The sequence below is a fragment of the Pagrus pagrus genome (genome assembly GCF_965226575.1).
Source record: "Pagrus pagrus genome assembly, chromosome: 12".
Classification (NCBI taxonomy): domain Eukaryota; kingdom Metazoa; phylum Chordata; class Actinopteri; order Spariformes; family Sparidae; genus Pagrus; species Pagrus pagrus.
The window spans coordinates 12707068-12727280 of record NC_140196.1 but is presented as its reverse complement, the minus strand read 5'-3'; the positions used below and the strand labels follow the sequence as shown (position 1 = coordinate 12727280).

Below are 20213 nucleotides of genomic sequence, written 5' to 3'. Positions count from 1 at the left end.
GTTTCACTCACGCACCTGGTCACGATAGACCATATTCACACGGCAGCCATTGTCCTTTGACATCTCACTCAGGTTGGGAGGCCTGAATGTACAGCTGTGTCGTACAAACGTAGGAAATCTGACAAATTGTTATATTTCCACTAAAATAACAATGAAGAGTTAAAATCCGGAGACGTGGGGCCATATTTCAAGGTAAAACAACATATTTGATAGTCCATTAGCTTCCGTTAGACAACAGCCAATGTTAGCATGCAATCATTTCCTAGCTTACTAAGACTACTGTTTGATATTGTTACACGATATAATAGGAAAGGATGATTTAACGCTGAAATATCAACGCACATGTCCATCATTTCGGGTAATGTATATAAAACTGAAATGTTAGCTAGGAAGCTGTTGATTGCTAACATTAGCTGTTAACTAATAGAAGGTAATGGGTTATTAAATATGCTGTTTTACCTTGAAATGTGGCCCCAAGTCCCTCCTGATTTTTACTATCCATCATCTTCTCAGTTACTGATCAACTGGCAAGTGTTAAATTTATAACAATTTGTCAGATTTCCATCCTTTATACGACATGAAACCTGGAACGTCTGCGTGACGTCAGAGAAAAATAGCACGTGAATATGGTGTATTTCTTTTCCTCTTTGAGGTCATCAAATATTTTTTTTTTCTACAGACAGGTAGCTGAATACCCCCAAGACTTGCTGTAGGTGGTGATGGTTATCTCAGAGAAGTTAAAGCCACATCCATGTGACACATTTCAGAGTGATAAGCCGCCTCTCCTCTGTCAGTTTTTGATAAGATCGTCTGGTTTCTGTCTTCTTTTCCCTCACTGTTGAGAATTTCCAGTATAAACATGGTTGTCACTCAAGACATTGTCGGACAGTAGGTTAGCAGTGCATTGTAACTCAAAAAGTCACACTGATTGATCGCCAGCGCTCTGATGACTTTGTGCTCCTTTTTCATCAGTTACCTGCTGTATCAATATTGTGGTGCAGACTTCCTCGCGGGCAATATGCTTGGAATCCGGAGTACCTCAGTGGAGTTGACATGTGAAAATTCTCAGCTATGTAGATGCCTTTGCCATTGACCGGCCGACGGTTCTGCTCCGCCCTACCCCCACTGTTGGTGAAGGGATTGAGTTTCAAATATACAGAAGCTCCCAGACTCACTCTGCCACTCTAAATGCAACAAAAATTGAGTTTGTAGACAGTTCTGAGTCAATTCCCCAGATTATGAGGAGCAGGAAGAGTAGGATTTCACACCTCTGATGCAGTTGTTTACGTGATTTGGAAGCAGCTCAAGTCTTGGGCAGGAGTGCTCCCCTGGCGCATGGCTTATGGCTGAGATTTCTTAAAAGGACCTTTATTAGATTCATTGCAAAACTCAGGGTCTTACGGGTTTGTAAGTATGCAGCTCACAGCACCAGATTTTCCAGAAATGAGTAAGATATCCTCACAGTGCAATAAAGGGGGAATCTCAGCCAATTTAAATTCAGATAACAGTGCTATGTTTGGCTGGACTTTCCTTCTAAAGCTCCCTTGCATTTAGCATGTGACCCAATGAGAGTACAGACTTGAAGTGAAACGGCTCCGTATGAATATTCTTGCATAGCTGTGGAGGGATTTCATAATGTTTGCGACTGACATTTACAAGTGTAATGTTAATTGTGTATTGAAGGTCAAATTGATGACTAATTCCAAATGTTATTGCCGTTTTTTTGCACAAGTTCTTCCTCCAACATTGGCGAATGTTGCTCATCGGTCAAAGTTCAATGTGTCGCATGTTGACGTGTGTTGGGACAGGGTCCAGCTGACCCTCTGGCTTTGATGTTCATTGGATAGTATGAAATTAATGAATGAACAACTGACTGAATAGGCTTATTAACTAATTAAAAACACACAATTTTGGTTGATTATATTTGAGCTTGGTATAAAATAGTGTTTCAGTCTTCAGTTTCATTAATTTATCAAACTTACCATGTGACTCTCAAGCTGGAACGTCCATCAGAGTTTGTGGCTTATTTCTGCAATTACTTTTATTGGTGATGTAATATGGCATGGTATTTCTTGGAAGAAGCAGACCTCTGTGTGGAATAAGTTTATTTGATGCGTTATTATTGACGAGGCTGTTTTCAAGGCTAATTTGCATCATAAGGGCTTCAGTAAAAAACTATAAAAGCCAATCACGAGTCTACATTCAAGATGTGCTGTAATAAATGCTGGACATTAGTTTAGAAGACTTTTTATTGCCGCAAAATTAATAATTCCATATCCAAATTTGACTTGTACAAAGTGTCCTTCCATCTCTTAAGTCATGGCCACAAAAACAAAAATAGTGAATGTGGCTTCAAGTGATGTCACTTGTGTCAGTGTTGGTTGACGCCGAAACTGAGTTTCAAAAAAACAGAGAACATCAAGTTTACAAGACCTCTCTTGCTCGCTCCTCATCTTCTCTTGAGACTTGAATCTCGAGGCTACATTAGCTGCTACTAGAATAACGCCTCAGCATCATGGACATATCATGAGGACTGGATACAGCATCCAAGGCGGGGCTCTGTTCATTCCTGTGAAAGCTTTCATAGCCTTCAGTGGCGCATGACGCCAAAAAAGGTTCTGCTTCCCAGGTGTAAAATTACCCACATCTTCTGCAATTTGTGGCAATAGAGCGCGCACGCTCAATACAGCCGGTCTAGCGCCCTGTTAACGTGAATGGGATAAAAATGATTTAATCTTGCGGCTCTTCTAGACTTTCCAAATGTCATCGGACTGAATGGAACAAATTATGATACTGAGTCATTTTGTGGGCGTGACACTGAAAAAATATATCCACCGGTTTACAGCCACTGTTTTGACAGTGTAAGCTTAAGGAAAAAAGTATGTTTGGGCCCCAGTGCATCCCGTGATGTTGCAGTTGCACGCTTTGGCCACTATGTAAAATTGCCTTTAAAGCCTTGCGCTATTCCTGGGGGTTTGACGCAGGATTGATTATTTTTAATTTTGATTAAACCGCAGATTATTTAAACTCATAATCACATTTTAAAGAAGTGTGAAAAATGCCCAAGGAACAAGGCAACGTCTTCAAGTTGCTTCTTTTGTCCAACCAGCAGTCCAAAACCCAAAGACTCCTCATTTACTAACAAAGAAAAGCAGCAAATCCTCACATTTAAGAAGCTGGAACCAGCAAATGCTTGGCATGTTTGCTAATTGTGGGTAATGTATGTGGCAGGTTCTGACAAGGAAGACGACGTCTATTCTGTTTCATGACTTTTATCCTTTTTTTCCCCCATCTGTGTCTGACAATGTTAATTTGTTAGAGTTCTCCTTTAAAGAAGTTGCATTTTTATCCGCAGGGTAAAGCAGTTTGGTTTCAAAAGAATATAAAAAGGCAGATGCTGTGTTAATTTGAAAGGATGGCTACCGATTATGCAGTTGAGGAAAATCTCTGAAACCCTGCTGCTGCATGATTCTTTAATGTGCCCTTGATCAGTTCTGTTCAGTTCACCACTGCTTTTAAAGTATGAATGAACGCCATATTTTCTAGATTTGAACCCACTCTTTATCAATAGCAACAGTGCAGATCATCAGCTTCATCCAAGGTAAAATGTTTAAAAATTGAAATTAGATTCAATCCAATAGATGGTTTTGAGTTTTCTTGCTCCTTTTTACTGGCTGATGAGCAAAGCGGATCCGCTTAAAGTGTGTTACTTTGTTACAGTATGTTGTCAGTGAGCTAAATGGGCGTATGATATCGACTCTGCTCTCATCCGTGCACACTGTTTGCCTTTTTGCTACAGACTCTGCCTTTTACCCGTGAGTTCAAGTCATTTTCAGTCAAATAAAAACATGGTTCAAAGACCTCAGCGCCAGTGACCTTGTAGTAAGTGGAAATTGGAAAGCTCATGCTGACAGGCCGGCTGCAGGCCTCTCTGTTGGAGAACACCGTGAACAGTGTAGTCCATGTGTGCTTGCATTTTCTTCGCTCGGTGGACGGTCTGAGCATCTTCACCCTCGACTGTGTGCATTAACATGTGTGTCTCGGATATGTATTAAATCCTTTAAATGCAGTCTGAATGTGATGTTTCTGTAGTAAATCCATTAATGGCTCAGGACATCATTTAGTGACTCACAGAATCAGATTTGTGGAATAGCTTTTTATGGAGTCAGCAGGCCTCTGAGCAGCAATTGAGAAGTAATATGAGAAAAAGATAAAACATATATTGCTCAGAGATAAACTTGGTATGCTTTCCACCTTTCTGTAAATGTTGTATAATGTGGGGGTTAGGGGTTGCAGTTGTGTCGCGTGAATGCTTTTTCCTGGTAATCACGCGAGGAATTATGGTACATGTTATTTATGTTAAGCCTTACGGCTGTGCTTTAGGGAAAGTTGCAGCATATGCAAATTTTAAATATCATTCTGAAGGTCATAGTAATGTTCTTGTTTCTTGTTAGCCATGTAAGGATAACCTTGCGCTAAAGACAAATTGGAATACATTAAATTAATGAGGCCACATGTCAACATTAGTAATTGCACTTGAATCGAATAATACATATTTCATAATGACTGTTAGTTCATTAATTAGTGTGCTTCCTTTGCTGTTCTGTAAGAGACTTTGCCTTTGATTCATGATGTTAGATTATTTTTGTGCTCCTTAAAGAAGCACCTCAATCAAGCCCCTTCAACCAGCAAATCAAAAGGGTAATATTCACAGACAATGAGAGACACCTTGGGTGACCAAGCTGCGCCTAATTTGCCTATAATTTAGAGGCTTTATTAGGAAGGTAGTTACAATTAGGGTTCTTGTGCCAACAGCGTCCTTGTCATGCAACAGGCGGCTTTGGTGAACACTGGAAAAGGGGCTGATTGCGTGGAGTGGTGCCCTCTACATGTATCACCTTATTGGACCGAGCTCCTCTTCAACAGCACCCACAGCACTGATTGCCGTGTTGTGCTCAGCTCTCATTTTTTAAGGTCATGACGACAAGCATTGCTTCAAAGCACGCGTCATTGTGCTCGATCCGACTGGTCAAACTGGCCAAAATGTTTGCAGACGGGCTGTGCCTAAATCCTTTTGTGGGTGTGTATGTCCGCATAGCTTTCTGCTTAATGACTTGAGTTTCAGCATTATGTGGTCAAAATCACGTGCTGAGCTTTTTAGGCGTACTGCCTAAGACTGATTATTTTAATCTCCAAAAAATCTGCAGATTGTTTTCTTAATTGATCAATAAATCTTTTATTGTATAAAATGTCAAAAGAGTGATAAAGGCCCGTCACCAGTTTCTGAGTCTTGTTTTGTCTGACCATCTGCCAAAAACTAAAAGCCTGTTAAGTTTACTGTAACTTGAAGAAAACCAGCAAATCTTCACAATTGAAACATGAAACAAATGCATATCTTGGGCTTGGCATAACTGATTATCAAAAATAATTGTCCAATTGATTTTCTTTATAATAATGATATTAAACACCATTTTGATACCATAGGGAACAACTTACACAACATTGAGGCCATAAAATCTTTGATTTTTATTAAAAGAAAAATACAACAAGGCCACTGTACATCATCCAAGTTAATCAACTTACAACAGTATTTTCCCAGAGATTTTGCCCTGATTGCTCTGATGGAGATAAGCTTGGCTGTTGGGCCTACATCAGGACAACTCACTTATCAACACAGTTTACTGTTTAACAGTTCGGTGACGTTGAAATGGGAGCTGTCACTTTGCAGAAGTTGGCGTATCAGTCCGTCAGGTGCTTTGCTAAACTTGTTGTATTAGCAGCTTTTGTTAGAATGGGTCTGGAGCCTTGTTTGCATATGGATTCATCATTTGTCTTTCCTTGTTGATTTGCCTGGTCGCAGTGGCTCTGCACTAGCTGTATTTATTGAGCTAATACCATAACAAAGTAGAGTGAATGAGACCAGTGAAAAGAAGGCAGTAGTGTGTGAGTGAGACACACATTGCAGCACTGTTTGTGTCAACTCACTGTCAGAGAGACAAGAGAGCGAGAAAGTGCAGTTGGTACTGTACAGGTGTGTTGATTCTGCAGAAACTTAATATTGAAACCGTTTCAAAGGATGGCTCTATAAAGAGTAGAGCAGTACATACTTGTGTGAAACATATTGATATGAATCTTCTTTTGTTTTGTTTCTAAGTTGCTTCTTTTCCCAGTGTCAGTCTTTAATCTTCATATGGTGGAGAATGCAATAATATGTATGTTGTTATGTGTTAAACTATGTGTTAGAAAATTACTTTGTTGTTTGTGAACTGCTGCCTCTAAATCAGGGATGCATAACTAGAAGTCTAATGGTGGGTCATGGGACAAAACCAAGCATCTATTGAATTGTAAATGTAAATGATAATTAGGGATCCTAGAACTTTTTACCTTACAAAAAAAAGCATCAACAGTGATTTAACTTATATCTTTTTTTATTCATTCAGTTTCAGTTTTTCGGGCTAGAAACATCTGGCCCGTGGACCCCACTTTGGGCAGCCCTGCTCTAAACCATCAATGAATGACATGAATTCATCAGATTTATTTTTTTTTGTTATTTTGACCCTCTGTTTATATTTTTTGAAACTGTGTCTGTTGTCTCAGTCGCTATAAGAAACACAGGATCAACACAGATGAGAATGCTGACGATGCCTCGATGGTGTTTGACTATCACGTCCTTTAAGATGTGTGAAGGTGTGAGTCATCAACAACACTTCGGCTTTGTGACGTTAAACAAAGTGGAATATGAATTGAGAATCTCCCTGCAGGCAACTCATTATAATGTCGCAAGAGAGATCAAGTGTTCCGATACTGGAACAAGTTGCTGTAAATTAAGTGGATTGGAGGTTAATTATGGACTGAAACAGAAACGATTGTGGCAGCGGTGAAGCCGTTGTTATGAATGAACACAAAACCTTTGCAGCACCTGAATCGGGCCAGATGTCCTGACTGTCATCACTTATTTATGAAAGCTTTTGTGTAAAAATGAAATTACCTGTGGGAGGCTTTCAGGAAGTTTAAGGCTTAACTTGCTTTTTTTTCTCGCAGTAGCGTGTATTTTCGTGAAAGTCTCATTTAAAAATGGATGAGTCCATTAGACTGAACCTGATGTCAATCCTCTAATAAATATTGTAGTGCCCTAGTTTCTGAGACCTCACCTATTTTGTTCGTAGAATCACTGTAGGTCAAGGCAATTTGCATGTATGTAATTAGATTAACCAGCAAACGTGACACTTCATTTATTGTTCCCCCTTATACTAACCATAGGAAAGCCTGAATAATCAGTATTGATTGGCTGAAGTCTGTTTCTCACCATATAATATGCAAATGTTTTGCTTCTAGAGACATTATCTTGTGTGTTATCCTCCACTGCTCTCATTTAGAGGATTACTGCAGATGTTGCCAAGCTGGGACTGAGAGGGTATCATATGCCATTAATGCTACAGTGTGTGTAGTGAAAACTGTACGATCTGTTACATCTGAAAAAAGCTCTTATGGATATAAATCCACTTTAAATATATATTTTTAAACTATAATCCTCTTAATCCGCACATAAAAATGACTATATTTACAACCATTGTAACCCATTGTCCTGCTGGTAGTGCGTTATTAGTTGACATTTTTGTGTCATGCATTAAGATATTGTCAAATGTCTGCTGGTGCATTTGAATGTTGCATAACCATTAGTAGCTTTTAAGCTTTTGATGAAAATTAAAACGCTGCATTTTCATTGCTTTATTGTGTGTATTAAATCACTTATATAACAGAGGAACGGTCCCCTTTTTTAATTTGAGAGAGCTACACAATCGCGGCTATCTGGGCTCCATGAGATGTAGGCTGCCTCTCACAGCACACACAATGTTTCCATCAAGGACAAAAGTGCTGTTCTTCAGGCTTACGACCAGAGCAGGGTATAATTAGGAACTAAATGCTGCTTTAAGTCAGAATGTGGTCTGCAAGCATTTCCAAAGGACAACCAGTCTTGTGGTTTGTGGGTTTTATCATCAAATGCAAATTGCACAGTTGAAGAGGAGTGGCACTGACTCATAGAGTTTATAATATCCAGGAACCTCATCCGCTAAAACATTCATGCGGTGCAATATGTCAAAAGTAACATATTCATGTTTTTTCCAGATAGTGGACAGGCCATTAAAAACAAGATTCAGCCGAGTTATAATTTTCTAGACCCCCCTATTTTGTGGTGAAAAAAAAAGTACATACAGGAAAGTCCAAAAGCCCTCGGGATCAAATTTTGAATATATGCCAACAACAAGGAAGTAAATGTTAGCCTATGGTGTAAAGAATGGCAAATGACCAAAACAAGTACATAAAACAAACATTCAACTGTATTCCCATAATAGAGGCGCTTTACAGAGACCAGAGTAAATATTATCTGTATATTATTTATCATCCATGTGATGAAGTGTGATCTGCAGAGGAAAGTCTCACTTTATACAACCATTTACCTAAAAATCTCATCTTTAGGGACGGATCGTCCAACAGAGAGAGGCATTATTGTTTCCTTTATGCGTATAAACAATTTAAGTGTTGGTTTGATAATATTTAAATAAAAAAAAGTGATTATGCAAAGAATTAAGGATTACATTTTTCTTCACAGAGTTTGCAAAGAAATCTGCCCTGATGTACATCTTGATCATTTCAGCATGTATTACAGTGTATTTATGATTCTTGTGTTTACACAGGATGCAAAAAGGAAGCAACTGGTTTTCATTCAGATACAGACAAATGTGACAGTGTTGGGAAGGTTACTTCTGAAATGTAACAGAAGGCTAACAGATTACTAGTCACCCTGTTTAAAATGTAATAAATCATGTATCTATTGTAATTACATCCTCAAAGTAATGTGGATTATTACATTTGATTTGATTATTTTGATTATTTTTTAATTCCTTTACTGACAAATGTTATAACATTGGCAGGAAAAATTAATTAGAATTTAATGAAAATGTAGGGGCACCCTGATAGTCCTGTGGCTCTTTTGCTGCATGTCTTCCCCTCTCTTCTCCCCACTTTCCTTAATTTCCTTTCCTTTCCTTTCCTTTCCTTTCCTTTCCTTTCCTAGCTTTCCTATCAAAATAAAGCTGCTGGATGGGCACAGGCATAATATAGACACATGAACATCATTCAGATCAACCAATCAGATCAATGTGAGCAATGTGCATTGATTGCAAAAAGAACCAATCAAAAACAATGCTCAATTTTTTTGTGGAATCAATGGAAGAATGGAAAAATGAGTCAAATTTCTTCTTCATACGAGTTTTTAGTTTTTTTCCCCAAAAAACAACATATTTACATGTAACCCCTCTCCTTGATCAGTAACTGTAGTTTAAAGGGACCAGTGTGTTGGATTGAGTGGGTCGCAGATTGCAACAAATGAAATACCCTTCATCTCAGCCTCCCTTACAGTGGCTGCCAAAAATGCAAAAAAAAAAAAAAAAAAAAAAAAAAGACTCCCTCTAGTATGGTTTGTCTGTTCTGGGCTACTGTAGAAACATGGTGTAGCAACATGGAGGACCACCTCTGATTCAAAGGTTACACAAATACAATGATTCTTAGTGTTAGGTGATTATGCACTGATGGAAATTAAGATATATTACTAGAGAGTCTCTAACACTGGTGACATGATCGACCTTCAGATACCCGTTAGGGGTTGGATGTGTATGATTGGTAGGCTACAGGGGACAGTTAATGTACAGAAGCATCAAAATCTGTCTCTTGTATTGAGACAGATGGAAACAGTCTTATCTTGATTACTGTTCAGTGACAGTGTTCAGGCCTCAGACTTCCAATCTGCACTCCTGTGCGCGTATTCTGCTCATTTTGGAGATGAAGATGGAGAGGCTGTTGGATATCCCAGCTGTTGTTCTGGCTCTCAGCTAGTGACTGAGTCCCAGTGGTCCTCTACTGCCACCAAGAAGCTTGCCTTACAGTCTTCCCATTAACATGTCTCCTGATTCTACAACCTTTCTCGTTTAGTGCCACCATTACGTCGTACTTTGGCTGCTCTACTTCAAAAATAACCCTAACCAGTCTATTCCATTTACCATTTGATCTGCTTATGGTTAGGTATTCTGTCAGAGTTTTGGGATTTGTTGATATTTTACTGGCTAAAAATCAGTCAAACAGGTTTCAGATTGATGTCTTTGTGGTTCCCTTTAATGACCACAGCTTAGACTTTTCCTGAGCCATGTTTGTTACATACTTAATTCGTAATTAAGCAACTATTGTAAATAAACTTAAAAGCAAAAATATACTTTATGAAATATGATGTAAATTCATGTTATACCCGGTGGAGAAATGTTGCTTTAACTTGACTGTTAGGGAGGTCAGTGCAAAGGTCACAACCATTTAAAGGAATGGCCTTTTGCTCAGAAATACCTGCCCAGTCGCCAGGATAAGATGTTAGCATTTAGTCTTTCTGCAAACCCCGATACTTTCACATCGTATGTGTCATAAGCTGGGTACCTCGTGTCATATCACGTTTACATTACCCGTTCATGTCCTGTGGATCGAACGGTTTTGGAGTTACACGCGAGAAGTTTGCCAAGCCAGTGACCGCAGTATGAGACTGAATTTTAACATTTGTAAGCGTGACACTGCTGGACATTTTTAAGGAGACCTTGGGACATCTCCAGCCGTGTTTTTGACGACCAAAGTAGGTATTTTAAGCCAAAACGTGATATTTTCCTAACCCTAACCAAATGGCTTATGTGCATAAACCTAACCAAAGCCTAAGCAACGTTTAATAGATGTGCATTGCCAACATTTTTTATTCTGGCGATTGGGTTGGAAACACACGACTCTCAGCTGTAGCGGTTGTTCGAACATCTGGTTGAATGTGGGTTCTCTCTCCTCTAGACTAGCGTGCACTCGTCAAGTTTTGTCCACTCATGGGCTTCTTTGTGTTTAGACTACTTCTTCATGGTCTGAGATACTACTAATGAGATCATTGGGCTGTACTTTGACTTGAGATCCGTTGTTGACTTGTTATAGATAATTACACTCCATTGAGTTCAGTGGTGTTTTTGCGGTTCATTTAAACTTTTTGGATACTCAAGTTTTTTGTTTTGAGCTTTCCAATGAAAGTCTACCTCACAAGCTCCAGCATTTGACTCTCGTATTCACTGCAGGGCATTTCAGGAAATGACTTTGGTCAACCACAACTTTTTCGAAAGAGAAAAAAAAAGGGAAAAGCACAGGGCTGTCCACAATCAAGACTGTTGGTAATGTACCGGAAACCCAGTGTCTCCACTCAATGTATGCATGGCGTCTGTCCACATGACTCTTTTTTTGATGCAGGATGTTTTAGAAATCTCTTGTTGATCCTGTTGCGACAGGTCAACAAATGAACAGTGAAGATATTCATCTGTGGATCCAGACAAGCTAAACTTTCATAACTAAATATAACTCAGGATTAAGTTACTAAAATACTTTAGCAAGCAAACGCTGGAATTAGAAAACTAAAACTAAACTGTAAATGTGTCTTCACTCTCGTACTAAATAGTGTCAGTATTTAGTCGTAGTGGTTCGACGCTGTCTTGACACACCGGCCTAAATACAGTTCTCTCAATATTAGTCTTATTTCCGTGCAGAGGGCTGCAGTTGAAGTCATCAAGCCGCAGTTTGCGAAGACAAATAGAAACTTGTGGTTTATTCAAGTGGAGTTTGTATTCTAGCGACCGGTGATGAAAACACACATATTATGTGGTGTATATTTTTCTAATTTTCATTTCATTTCATTTTTGGCCCACGCTCAAAAGCATTTGACAAAAAGATTACTGTGTTTTGAATGAAATGCAGTAAATAAGAATGTCCATGTTTCTCCCTGTGAGAGTTGTGTTTACTTTGGAGGTTTGGACTCTGGCCAGTGGAGGAGGAATACTTTTCAGAAATAATCAGGGGGCACACTTATTACCCAGGATTCTCTTCTTAAAATGGTAAATGATACTCTTCCCTGCGTCCCTGCGAGCGGGAGTCTGCAGAGGAAGGAGAAATCTCCACAGTTTTTGAGAAAGAAAATAAACTCCGTGCCTCGTTTTAGTTTAATGTTTCACAGGGACTCAAACTGAGCTGTAAAGGTTAAGATATTTGTTCTTAATGTGCTGGAACATCAGCTTCACTTTGTAGAAAAAAAAGCTGAAAAAGGCAAACTGTAACCGATGTGCACCCTGTGATTTTAACATGTAGTAAAGTGGATGACATTTCCCTCCACTTTCAAGCGTTTGACCGACGTAAAAATGGCCCCGAAGGCACGTAATGGAGCTTATTACAAAATAGCAGTAATGATTGTCCTGTCACTTGTCCTTTTCAGAGCTGTTACCGTCCAGATTCCCTGTTTCTGTTTCCTTACGGTTGAGCTTTCACCCAAAGTAACACCAGCCAGCTATTGATATGAAAATAGCGTGAACGTCTCAGGAGCGTTCAGTGGAATATTCTATATTGGCATAGTTAGCACTGTAAACAGGTAGTATCTATCCTTGTTCGCCTGCGGTCAAATGTTGTTCCATCTGTGGTTGTTTGCTGTGCAAAGCCATAAACGTCTTCATTCTGTAACCTTATTCAGCTCTCAGACTGGACATCCTTATTTCAGGCCTGAAGGTAGTGAAAATATTGATGGATTGAGGTATTATGGTTTTGTGTGCAGCCGATCCACGACAGCTCGGTATTTACAGTTTCATTTTAAGATGTTGAAGTTACGCAGTTCGCATCAGAGACAATGTACACACGTGTTTGTTCCCAAATTACTCAGCATGCACATTTAGAAGTTCCTTATTTCAGAATATAAGCAGGCAGCGGAGAGGGCTTCAAAAGTCTGGAAAATATCTAAACTTTGCTTCGCTGCAACAGTTAATTCTTGTTTCATTTGTTGCACCAAGTATTGTACTTACACTTTCTACTAATTATAGTTCTACTCCACTGCATAATGTCCTCTTTACTTCACCACATTTAGTAGCAGCAGGGGTATAAGTAACTAATTACAACTATTCAAATTACTGTAAACAAGCCAGTTTTTGGGGTACTGTATTTTCTCAAGTCTGTAATTTTACTCATACTTAATGGTAGATAACACCATGTAATCTACTTAGTTACTTTTAAAATCATAATTGAATACTGAGTACAATTTGAAGTCATGTCTAAACCTTTCATCTGCATTTTTGTAGCCACTAAGGCTACAGGCCCAGGTTTGGAGATGTGACTGCGACCACTGAGCGGAAACAGAAACCCCTTTAATTGAATGACTATTGATAATGCATTAAACATCAACAGTTAAAATGTAACTACTACTCTGAGCCATGTTTGAGAAGAATACTTTGTACTTTTACTTTAGTATTATTTCAATACCAGTAGTTTTACTTGTGAATAAGTAATATTTGAGTAATGTAACTATACTCGTACTTGAGAAGAGCACCAGTTTGACAGCGATAGTCACTCGTTGAGAAATTACATGAAAAACATAGTATTCTAAAATGGGATGCATTGCATCTTAAACTGCTTCTTACACGTGCAACACTAATGATAATCTAATAATCTAGAATGTAATAATATCTCATTTGTTCTACTACTTCTAATACTTACCACTTTGGATACCTCATGGCTGACACTGGTAATTGTCATTTTTGTGCTGGTTTGTAGTTTTTATAAGTGTAAATCTGTGTCTCTGTGTTAATCATTGTTGAGGGGTGGACATAGCTTGACATAACTTTTTGAGCCTGGTCCTTTGTCTTATGAAAGTGTTATGTTTAATCTAATGTTAAATAATATATCTAATAAATATTTCATATTTCATTTAATGTGTTTCTGTGTGTAGACATCCTTGATTAAACATGAAAAGGCCCGGAAATAAGCGCTCAATCAACGCTGAAAAATTTATTTTTGCCTAAATGAAAACACGATATACCTAATTATAGACTTTTTCAAAAGTTTTCTCAGTTAATTGTCACTCTCAAATATTACTACTACTTTGTCTGACACAGCATATTTAACAAATGAATCATACCGGTCAGATTCACATCTCATTTAGAAGGAAGAGGTGGACAAATCAGTGGCATCAGTTTGTAGTTGTTGTCAGCTGGAGCAGATGTTATTGTAAAACATTGTTCTCTTTTAATTCATTTTATATATCATATTGTAAAAGTCTTATTTGTCCTGAAATTGGATGTGATACATTTGCATAACATTTTTTTTATCTGTCACCTTTTATTTATTTCTTCTCTGCATGTTGTAGTTAAACTGCCTCTTGGCAGAATAATTTCCCATCAATATAGAAATGAGCCCACTGCATGTTTTGATTGGAGTATGAGCAGAATTAGATTTCTTTACATCCAGACATGTAATTTGTTGCTGTAACTGACAAATACTTCTGCAGACGGGGAGTCAGCTGCTCGGAGCAAGCGTCTGTCTTTAATTTGAAGTGTTTGCTCTGCATCAGTGAACCAAAAAAACAAGTTTTTTTAGCTGTACCTCCGGGCACACTGTATGGTGCAAGCCTACATGTTAGTTTGTGTTTCATGATGTGGACATATATTGCATTTTGCTGCAGTATGGCTCAAAGCATAATGAAAACTCCTATATGGCAGAGTAGAAAATCATGGTGCTTTGCGCGCTGATCTTTACCTCTGTTCCAGTGCACGGCTTGAATTTCTATGTTTTCATTTCCACTTTACTTGTCACGCTCTGTTAAAAATGAATGTAGTCATTTTCAATACAGTCACATTTGTCACTGGCCAAAAGTGATCCACATGCAAACAGCCAGCCAGTCAGTGTGACCTATTAGAATGGAAAATGTTTCCTTGACTGGAAAACCACACCTGAGGTGCTACGCCACTCTCAAACACAATGTCCAAAAGCTGAGAAAATATAAGGTGTAATAAAATGTTGGGAATAAAATGTCACTTCTGTCCGTGTTACAACTTTGTCACATCTGATTAGTGACCATGTAGAGGATGTAACCACAGGAATACAAGCTGGGACTATAAACAACAAGTGAAACTGATGCTGGTCAGTCAAGGAAAAACCTTTTTTCTTTATTTGCTTCATGGCTATGTAATTATACCGCTTCGCTCATGAACACTTTGATGGCTGGACTGTTGCAGTCAAAGTACAATCTAATCTTCCATGTTCAGCACAGACTGTCTATCATCCAGGCCACCCTGTTGCTTTCATATTCCATTTGAGAAAAGATCAGCAGTACATCTAAAGGATTATTTCCCAGAAGAAAACTGGCTGTAGAGCACGCTGTCTGCAGCAATATGGCCAGGGAGACAGAGAGTAGTGGTCCGAGGGTTGTGAAGGACGATAGGTAGACGGTTGAGTTCAAATAATCAACTTCAAATGAGAATTTTTTATACAGCGGGCTGGTTTACATGTTGAAAAAGAAGCCACTGAATCATTGTACATTGATATACTGAGCTCAATAAGTGTTTCCATCAATATATTTCTGTGTACATTTTAAAGTTGATGGAACTGGCAAAACAGGAAAAAAACAAAAAATATTTACGCTCACTTGAGGTGTTTTTTTGGCCTTTTTTCAAAAAATAGTAAATGCGCTTAATGGAAGATGGAAACAACTTTTCTGAATAGGTTCTGATGTGGCAATCATTTAACTCACATGACCGATCAGCTGTTTCTGCTCAGAGAGAAGAAGCTGTCTGTTGTTGGAAACAGCTTTCTTTCCTGAAGACCACCCGATTTTTGTCTTGTGTGTAATCGAGGCGAATGGTTTTGTTTCTTCTTCTTTGTTGGGGTTAATTGGCGGTTGGCAAAACAACCGATTATGTTTCCAGGACACGACCTCCACTTCTTCTACTCTGTTTATTACAGCAATGTGTAATGTAGTCCATTCTGACAACTCCATATTTTATCATTTTGTAAGTAAACATGTAGATTTAGACTGACGCTGTCAAACAAGAGTTTTCTTGTACTTTATTCACATGTAGAGAACAATGTCATGTTATATGAATTAATAAAATATCATTTTGAAAGGTCTGGATTCTTGTTGCTATTTACATTAATATGTTTTCAATATATACAAATCAACCCCAGACACTCATTTGTGAATCCGTGTTGATTCAGTGTCAGTCATGATTAAAAATCTGACTTTGATTTGTCATTAGACATGTGCTTTCATCAGTTTTGTCATTGGTGCAGATTCTTTACTTCTGGCAGACAATATTTCACTGTTGATTCGAACATATTTTGCTTTCTGAAGGCCAAATGATGCATTTCATGATAATGTTTACTCAGAGAGCAAAGTCAGAACATTTGCTTCAGAACCAGATGGATTCACACATGTTCTGAGTTCAAAACCACATTTTCTTTTAGAATTAGCCTCTTTGGACAGATAAAAAATTCACTCACATTGCTTCATGATGTTTAATGATGGAGCTGTTTGTTTACAACGTGCTTCTGGCACATTGCTGCCATTTCAGTATTTCCCTTTATGAACTGAATGTCATTTCTTATATTTTTGCAGGTTTACGCAGATGATGTGCTCACAAAGGAAGAACAGATAGGCCTGCTGTTCAGAGCCAAACGGAAGTGTGAGGGGAACATCAAGTTGATGCACAAGATTCCTGGTGAGTAAAGCAACGAGAGTCAGCAGTCATGCTAGCAGTGCTGTCAGGCGCAGTGGGGTATTGAGCTAAATGCTAATACCAGTAAAATTTAAGATTTTAAAGGGGAATTCTGGTATTTTTTGTTAAACCTGGGCCCTGTATTTACTTGTTTTAGTGTGCAATTTTTTACCAAAAGTTTTGGTCCAGTAGATCTCCTCAGCTGACAGCTGTGACATGGCTGTAATGGCTCCAATGTAATCCTTTGGGGCAACTGAGACTGTCAAAGTTAGGCCCATTGTTTTTGCCACTGACAGGTTGAGGTTGTTATTTTAAGTGTCTGACAATGGTGCAGAAACAATTCTGACAGAGATGGGCCTTTTTGTTAATAATAGGATGTATAAGAGATTTTTGTAACTAAAAACAGAAGTCTCGCTCAAGGAAAATCTTGCAAAGAGTGACTTGTTGCAGGAAGACAACAGTGGAAAGGTGAGTCAGAGAGTTGGAGAGAGGAGTTTGGAGGTCACATAGAGGAGCTGCCAGCAATAATTCATTTCCAAATTCATAGCTGGCTATAAAGTATAAATGATTTTGACAATCCAGACGAGGCAACTTTAACCACTCAGACTTCTCCTTGACCAAGACTTGTGTTTCTGGTTACAAAAAGGATCTTACACTTTAACAATGATCTAATTCTGTAGGAATCATTTCCTTGATTATGTCAGACACTTAGAATAACAATGTCAACCTGTCAGTGGCAAAAACAAGCACTTTTTGTGGATGTAACTTTGAGGGTCAGAGTTGCCCCAAAGGATTACATTGCAGCCATGTGTTGGCTGCCAGCTGAGGTGATCTACTGGACCGATTCCAAAACTTTAGGTAAGTATGAATCATTTTACACCTGAACATGTAGATATAAGGTTAAGATTTAAAAATACCACAATTCCACTTTGGGATCTTTATGTAATATGCAAGATAATCGCAGTAAAGCAGTCATTTTTGGCTCTCACTCACACAATGCTTCGAGGCTGATGAGAAAGTCATTATTTTTCTAGGTATTTGGTCATAAACAAAGTTTTTGGACGAATTAAAATTTGACCTGATAATGGCACTAGAGGAAATGTCAGGGGATCAGTCAATCAAAGTCAATCGGATTCATCTTGAAGGCGCCATGAATATCTGGACCAAAGTAGTGATCTGACTGCAGCCATAAAGAATATTGAGAATGTGAGAAAATATCATACTGTTCCTATTGTAGGATGTCTTATATTGCCACTGCCTTCTACACTCGACATCTGTAATCATTCAAGAGCTGGTAGCTTTTGGCTCCTTTAACTAGATAGGGATTTTGGTCATGCCATAGTATGAGAAAAGAATGACAGTGGGATCACAGTGTTGATGTTTTTCATGCAAATCACCCATTAAATGAGCATGTTGGATAGATTACAGATAAAATCCATGAGCCTGTCCATCATGGTTTGTGTATATTGACCAAAATGCCTGCAACACTGTAGGAAACTCATTATTTACACGTGTGAGGTTTTGTCAGGCTCATGTGAAGGCAGTGTCCCACTTCATTATTATAGTCATTCTTGACTAGATTGCCTATAGTGTGATTTTCCACAACCTGCAATGAGCTGCTTTCAAAAGATTTCTGTCAAAGACACTTATGTCAAAGCAGGCTGAGCCATTTATCGCAGCAACATGGTTTCATTTGTCAGAATTGTGCTCAGCTAGTGAGGGAGCCCCCCAATGAATTCCAGCTGGAGCGAGAGGTTCAGTGGAGAGTGTAATAAATCCCCCCAGGGCTGTACAGAAGAAAACCTTATGGACACAGATTTGAAACACACATAGTGTCGGCAGGAGATTCCATCAAGCATAGGAGGGGTAGCAGGAAAAAGCTTGAGTGATGGGGGAAGAAATCAATCAACACGAACAGTAAAGATTACCAGGAACTGAGTAAGGAGTGTACAGCACACTGTAAAAACCACCTTGTTGTCTTGATTGAACGTGATTGTTGATTGTGAGAGCTTATACTAATCAACTGATGTTGCGCACACGGAGCACTGATACGTTCAAATCAAATATATTCTTTGGAGCAGTTGCCAGGCAGTTGAGTGTAAACTGTAAGTTGATGGTTACATTATAAAATGCGGCTTTGTTTCCTTTGTCCTCCCCGTGGCTTTCCCGAGGCCTGGATTGAAGCAAACTGATCCCGGAGTCTACTTGTGTATTTATGGGTGTCTGAGGAGCGCCATTTTCCAGCAGACCCCAGCATCTACTGTATCCCATTGTGGTTACTGTCATTTTCCCAGTTGATTGTTCAGAGGAGAATTTCGGATTCCACAGCCAAACCAATCGTATTATTTTCCCTTTAACCCCAGTGCGTTGCGGTCGCGTTGAATTCCTCGACCCCCCAAACGATACCCCCATGTAAATGAAACACATAATTAAAAATGTTTACTTCCCGGCTAAGAACACAAAAGTTTTTGTTGACCATTCCCAGTGCCCCATGTGGTATTTCCCAACTTTTCATGGTTTTGATAAATGTCCACAGATCTCAAATTGGATTTTGAAAAATATGACAGAATTGCTACTATTGAGAACTGTAGGCGCCAAACAGCTGCTTGCGTAAGACGTCCAGGGTTTATATAACAACGCTGTTTTTTCTCAAAGCCCATTTAACAGGATGGCTCTAGATGCTAATGCACAGCAGCCAGTCAAACATTAGGCTTCTCTCAGATGAGAGTCTGCGCTGCTCATCTGACCACCATCACTGTTAATCCATCCTGACATGTTGTAGTGACTGGCAAGCCTGGTGTCACACTTCACCAGCACCTTCAAGCACATGCAGCAGCTGTCTTTTCATTTACATAATGTTTGAAGATTGAAGATAATGGTCATAATTTTAAAAGAATCATGGAAGGCATTAAATCTCAAGCAATCTTGACTTGAAATTCCTTGATTACTCAAGGTAATAGTTTGGGATTTTGGGAAATGCGCTTGTGTGCTTTCTTGCAGAGAGTTAGATGAGAAGATAGATACCAGGCTCATGTCTGCATGGTAAATATATCTGGTTTATCTGATATCACTATGCTGGTGTTCCAGACCATCATAATTAATGTTGTTCCAGGACCATTATTGCAACTGACAAATCACGCTGGGGTTTGCCTTGGATCATCAAAATGAATGTCGCTCCAGGCTCATCATTTCAACTTACCAAACACATCTGGAGCAAGCTGTCTTGGCTGTGTGGTTTGAGTAAAAATAAAAGAAAGGAAAATCAAGGACTGCACTCTCAAAAAAAATATTTAATATTGCCACACGGACGTTTCAGGCGAGACGGCCTTCTTCGGAGTGTGTTGTGGCAATTTCCAGAATTTCCACAATACGCCCTGAAGAAGTGCTGTCCTTATCTTTCTTTTTTAAGGATTCGGCACCGAGTATTCACGTCTAAACGTGAGTTGAGCATGTTGCACTTAATGTTTTATTTTTCATTACTGGTTTAAATGTAAGACTCTCACTGTGGAGACCTGGTTTTGTATCCTGCTTGAAACATATTATTAAACTGCTAAGTTCACTTCCTTTTTTTTGTTTCTTTTAAATTATCTGTCGCTGTTTAGGGAACTAAATTCCAAGGATTAGGTA

General features: G+C 38.8%; 1 protein-coding gene across 1 annotated transcript in view; it reads left to right on the top strand.

Moving 5' to 3' along the window:
• Positions 1-20213, top strand: part of pth1r (parathyroid hormone 1 receptor) — a 53615-nt gene that overhangs the window by 10602 nt on the left and 22800 nt on the right. The window contains exon 2 of the mRNA XM_084369733.1: positions 16487-16589. Within this exon, the coding sequence (XP_084225859.1) occupies positions 16487-16589 (103 nt within the window). The remainder of the gene's footprint in view (positions 1-16486; positions 16590-20213) is intronic.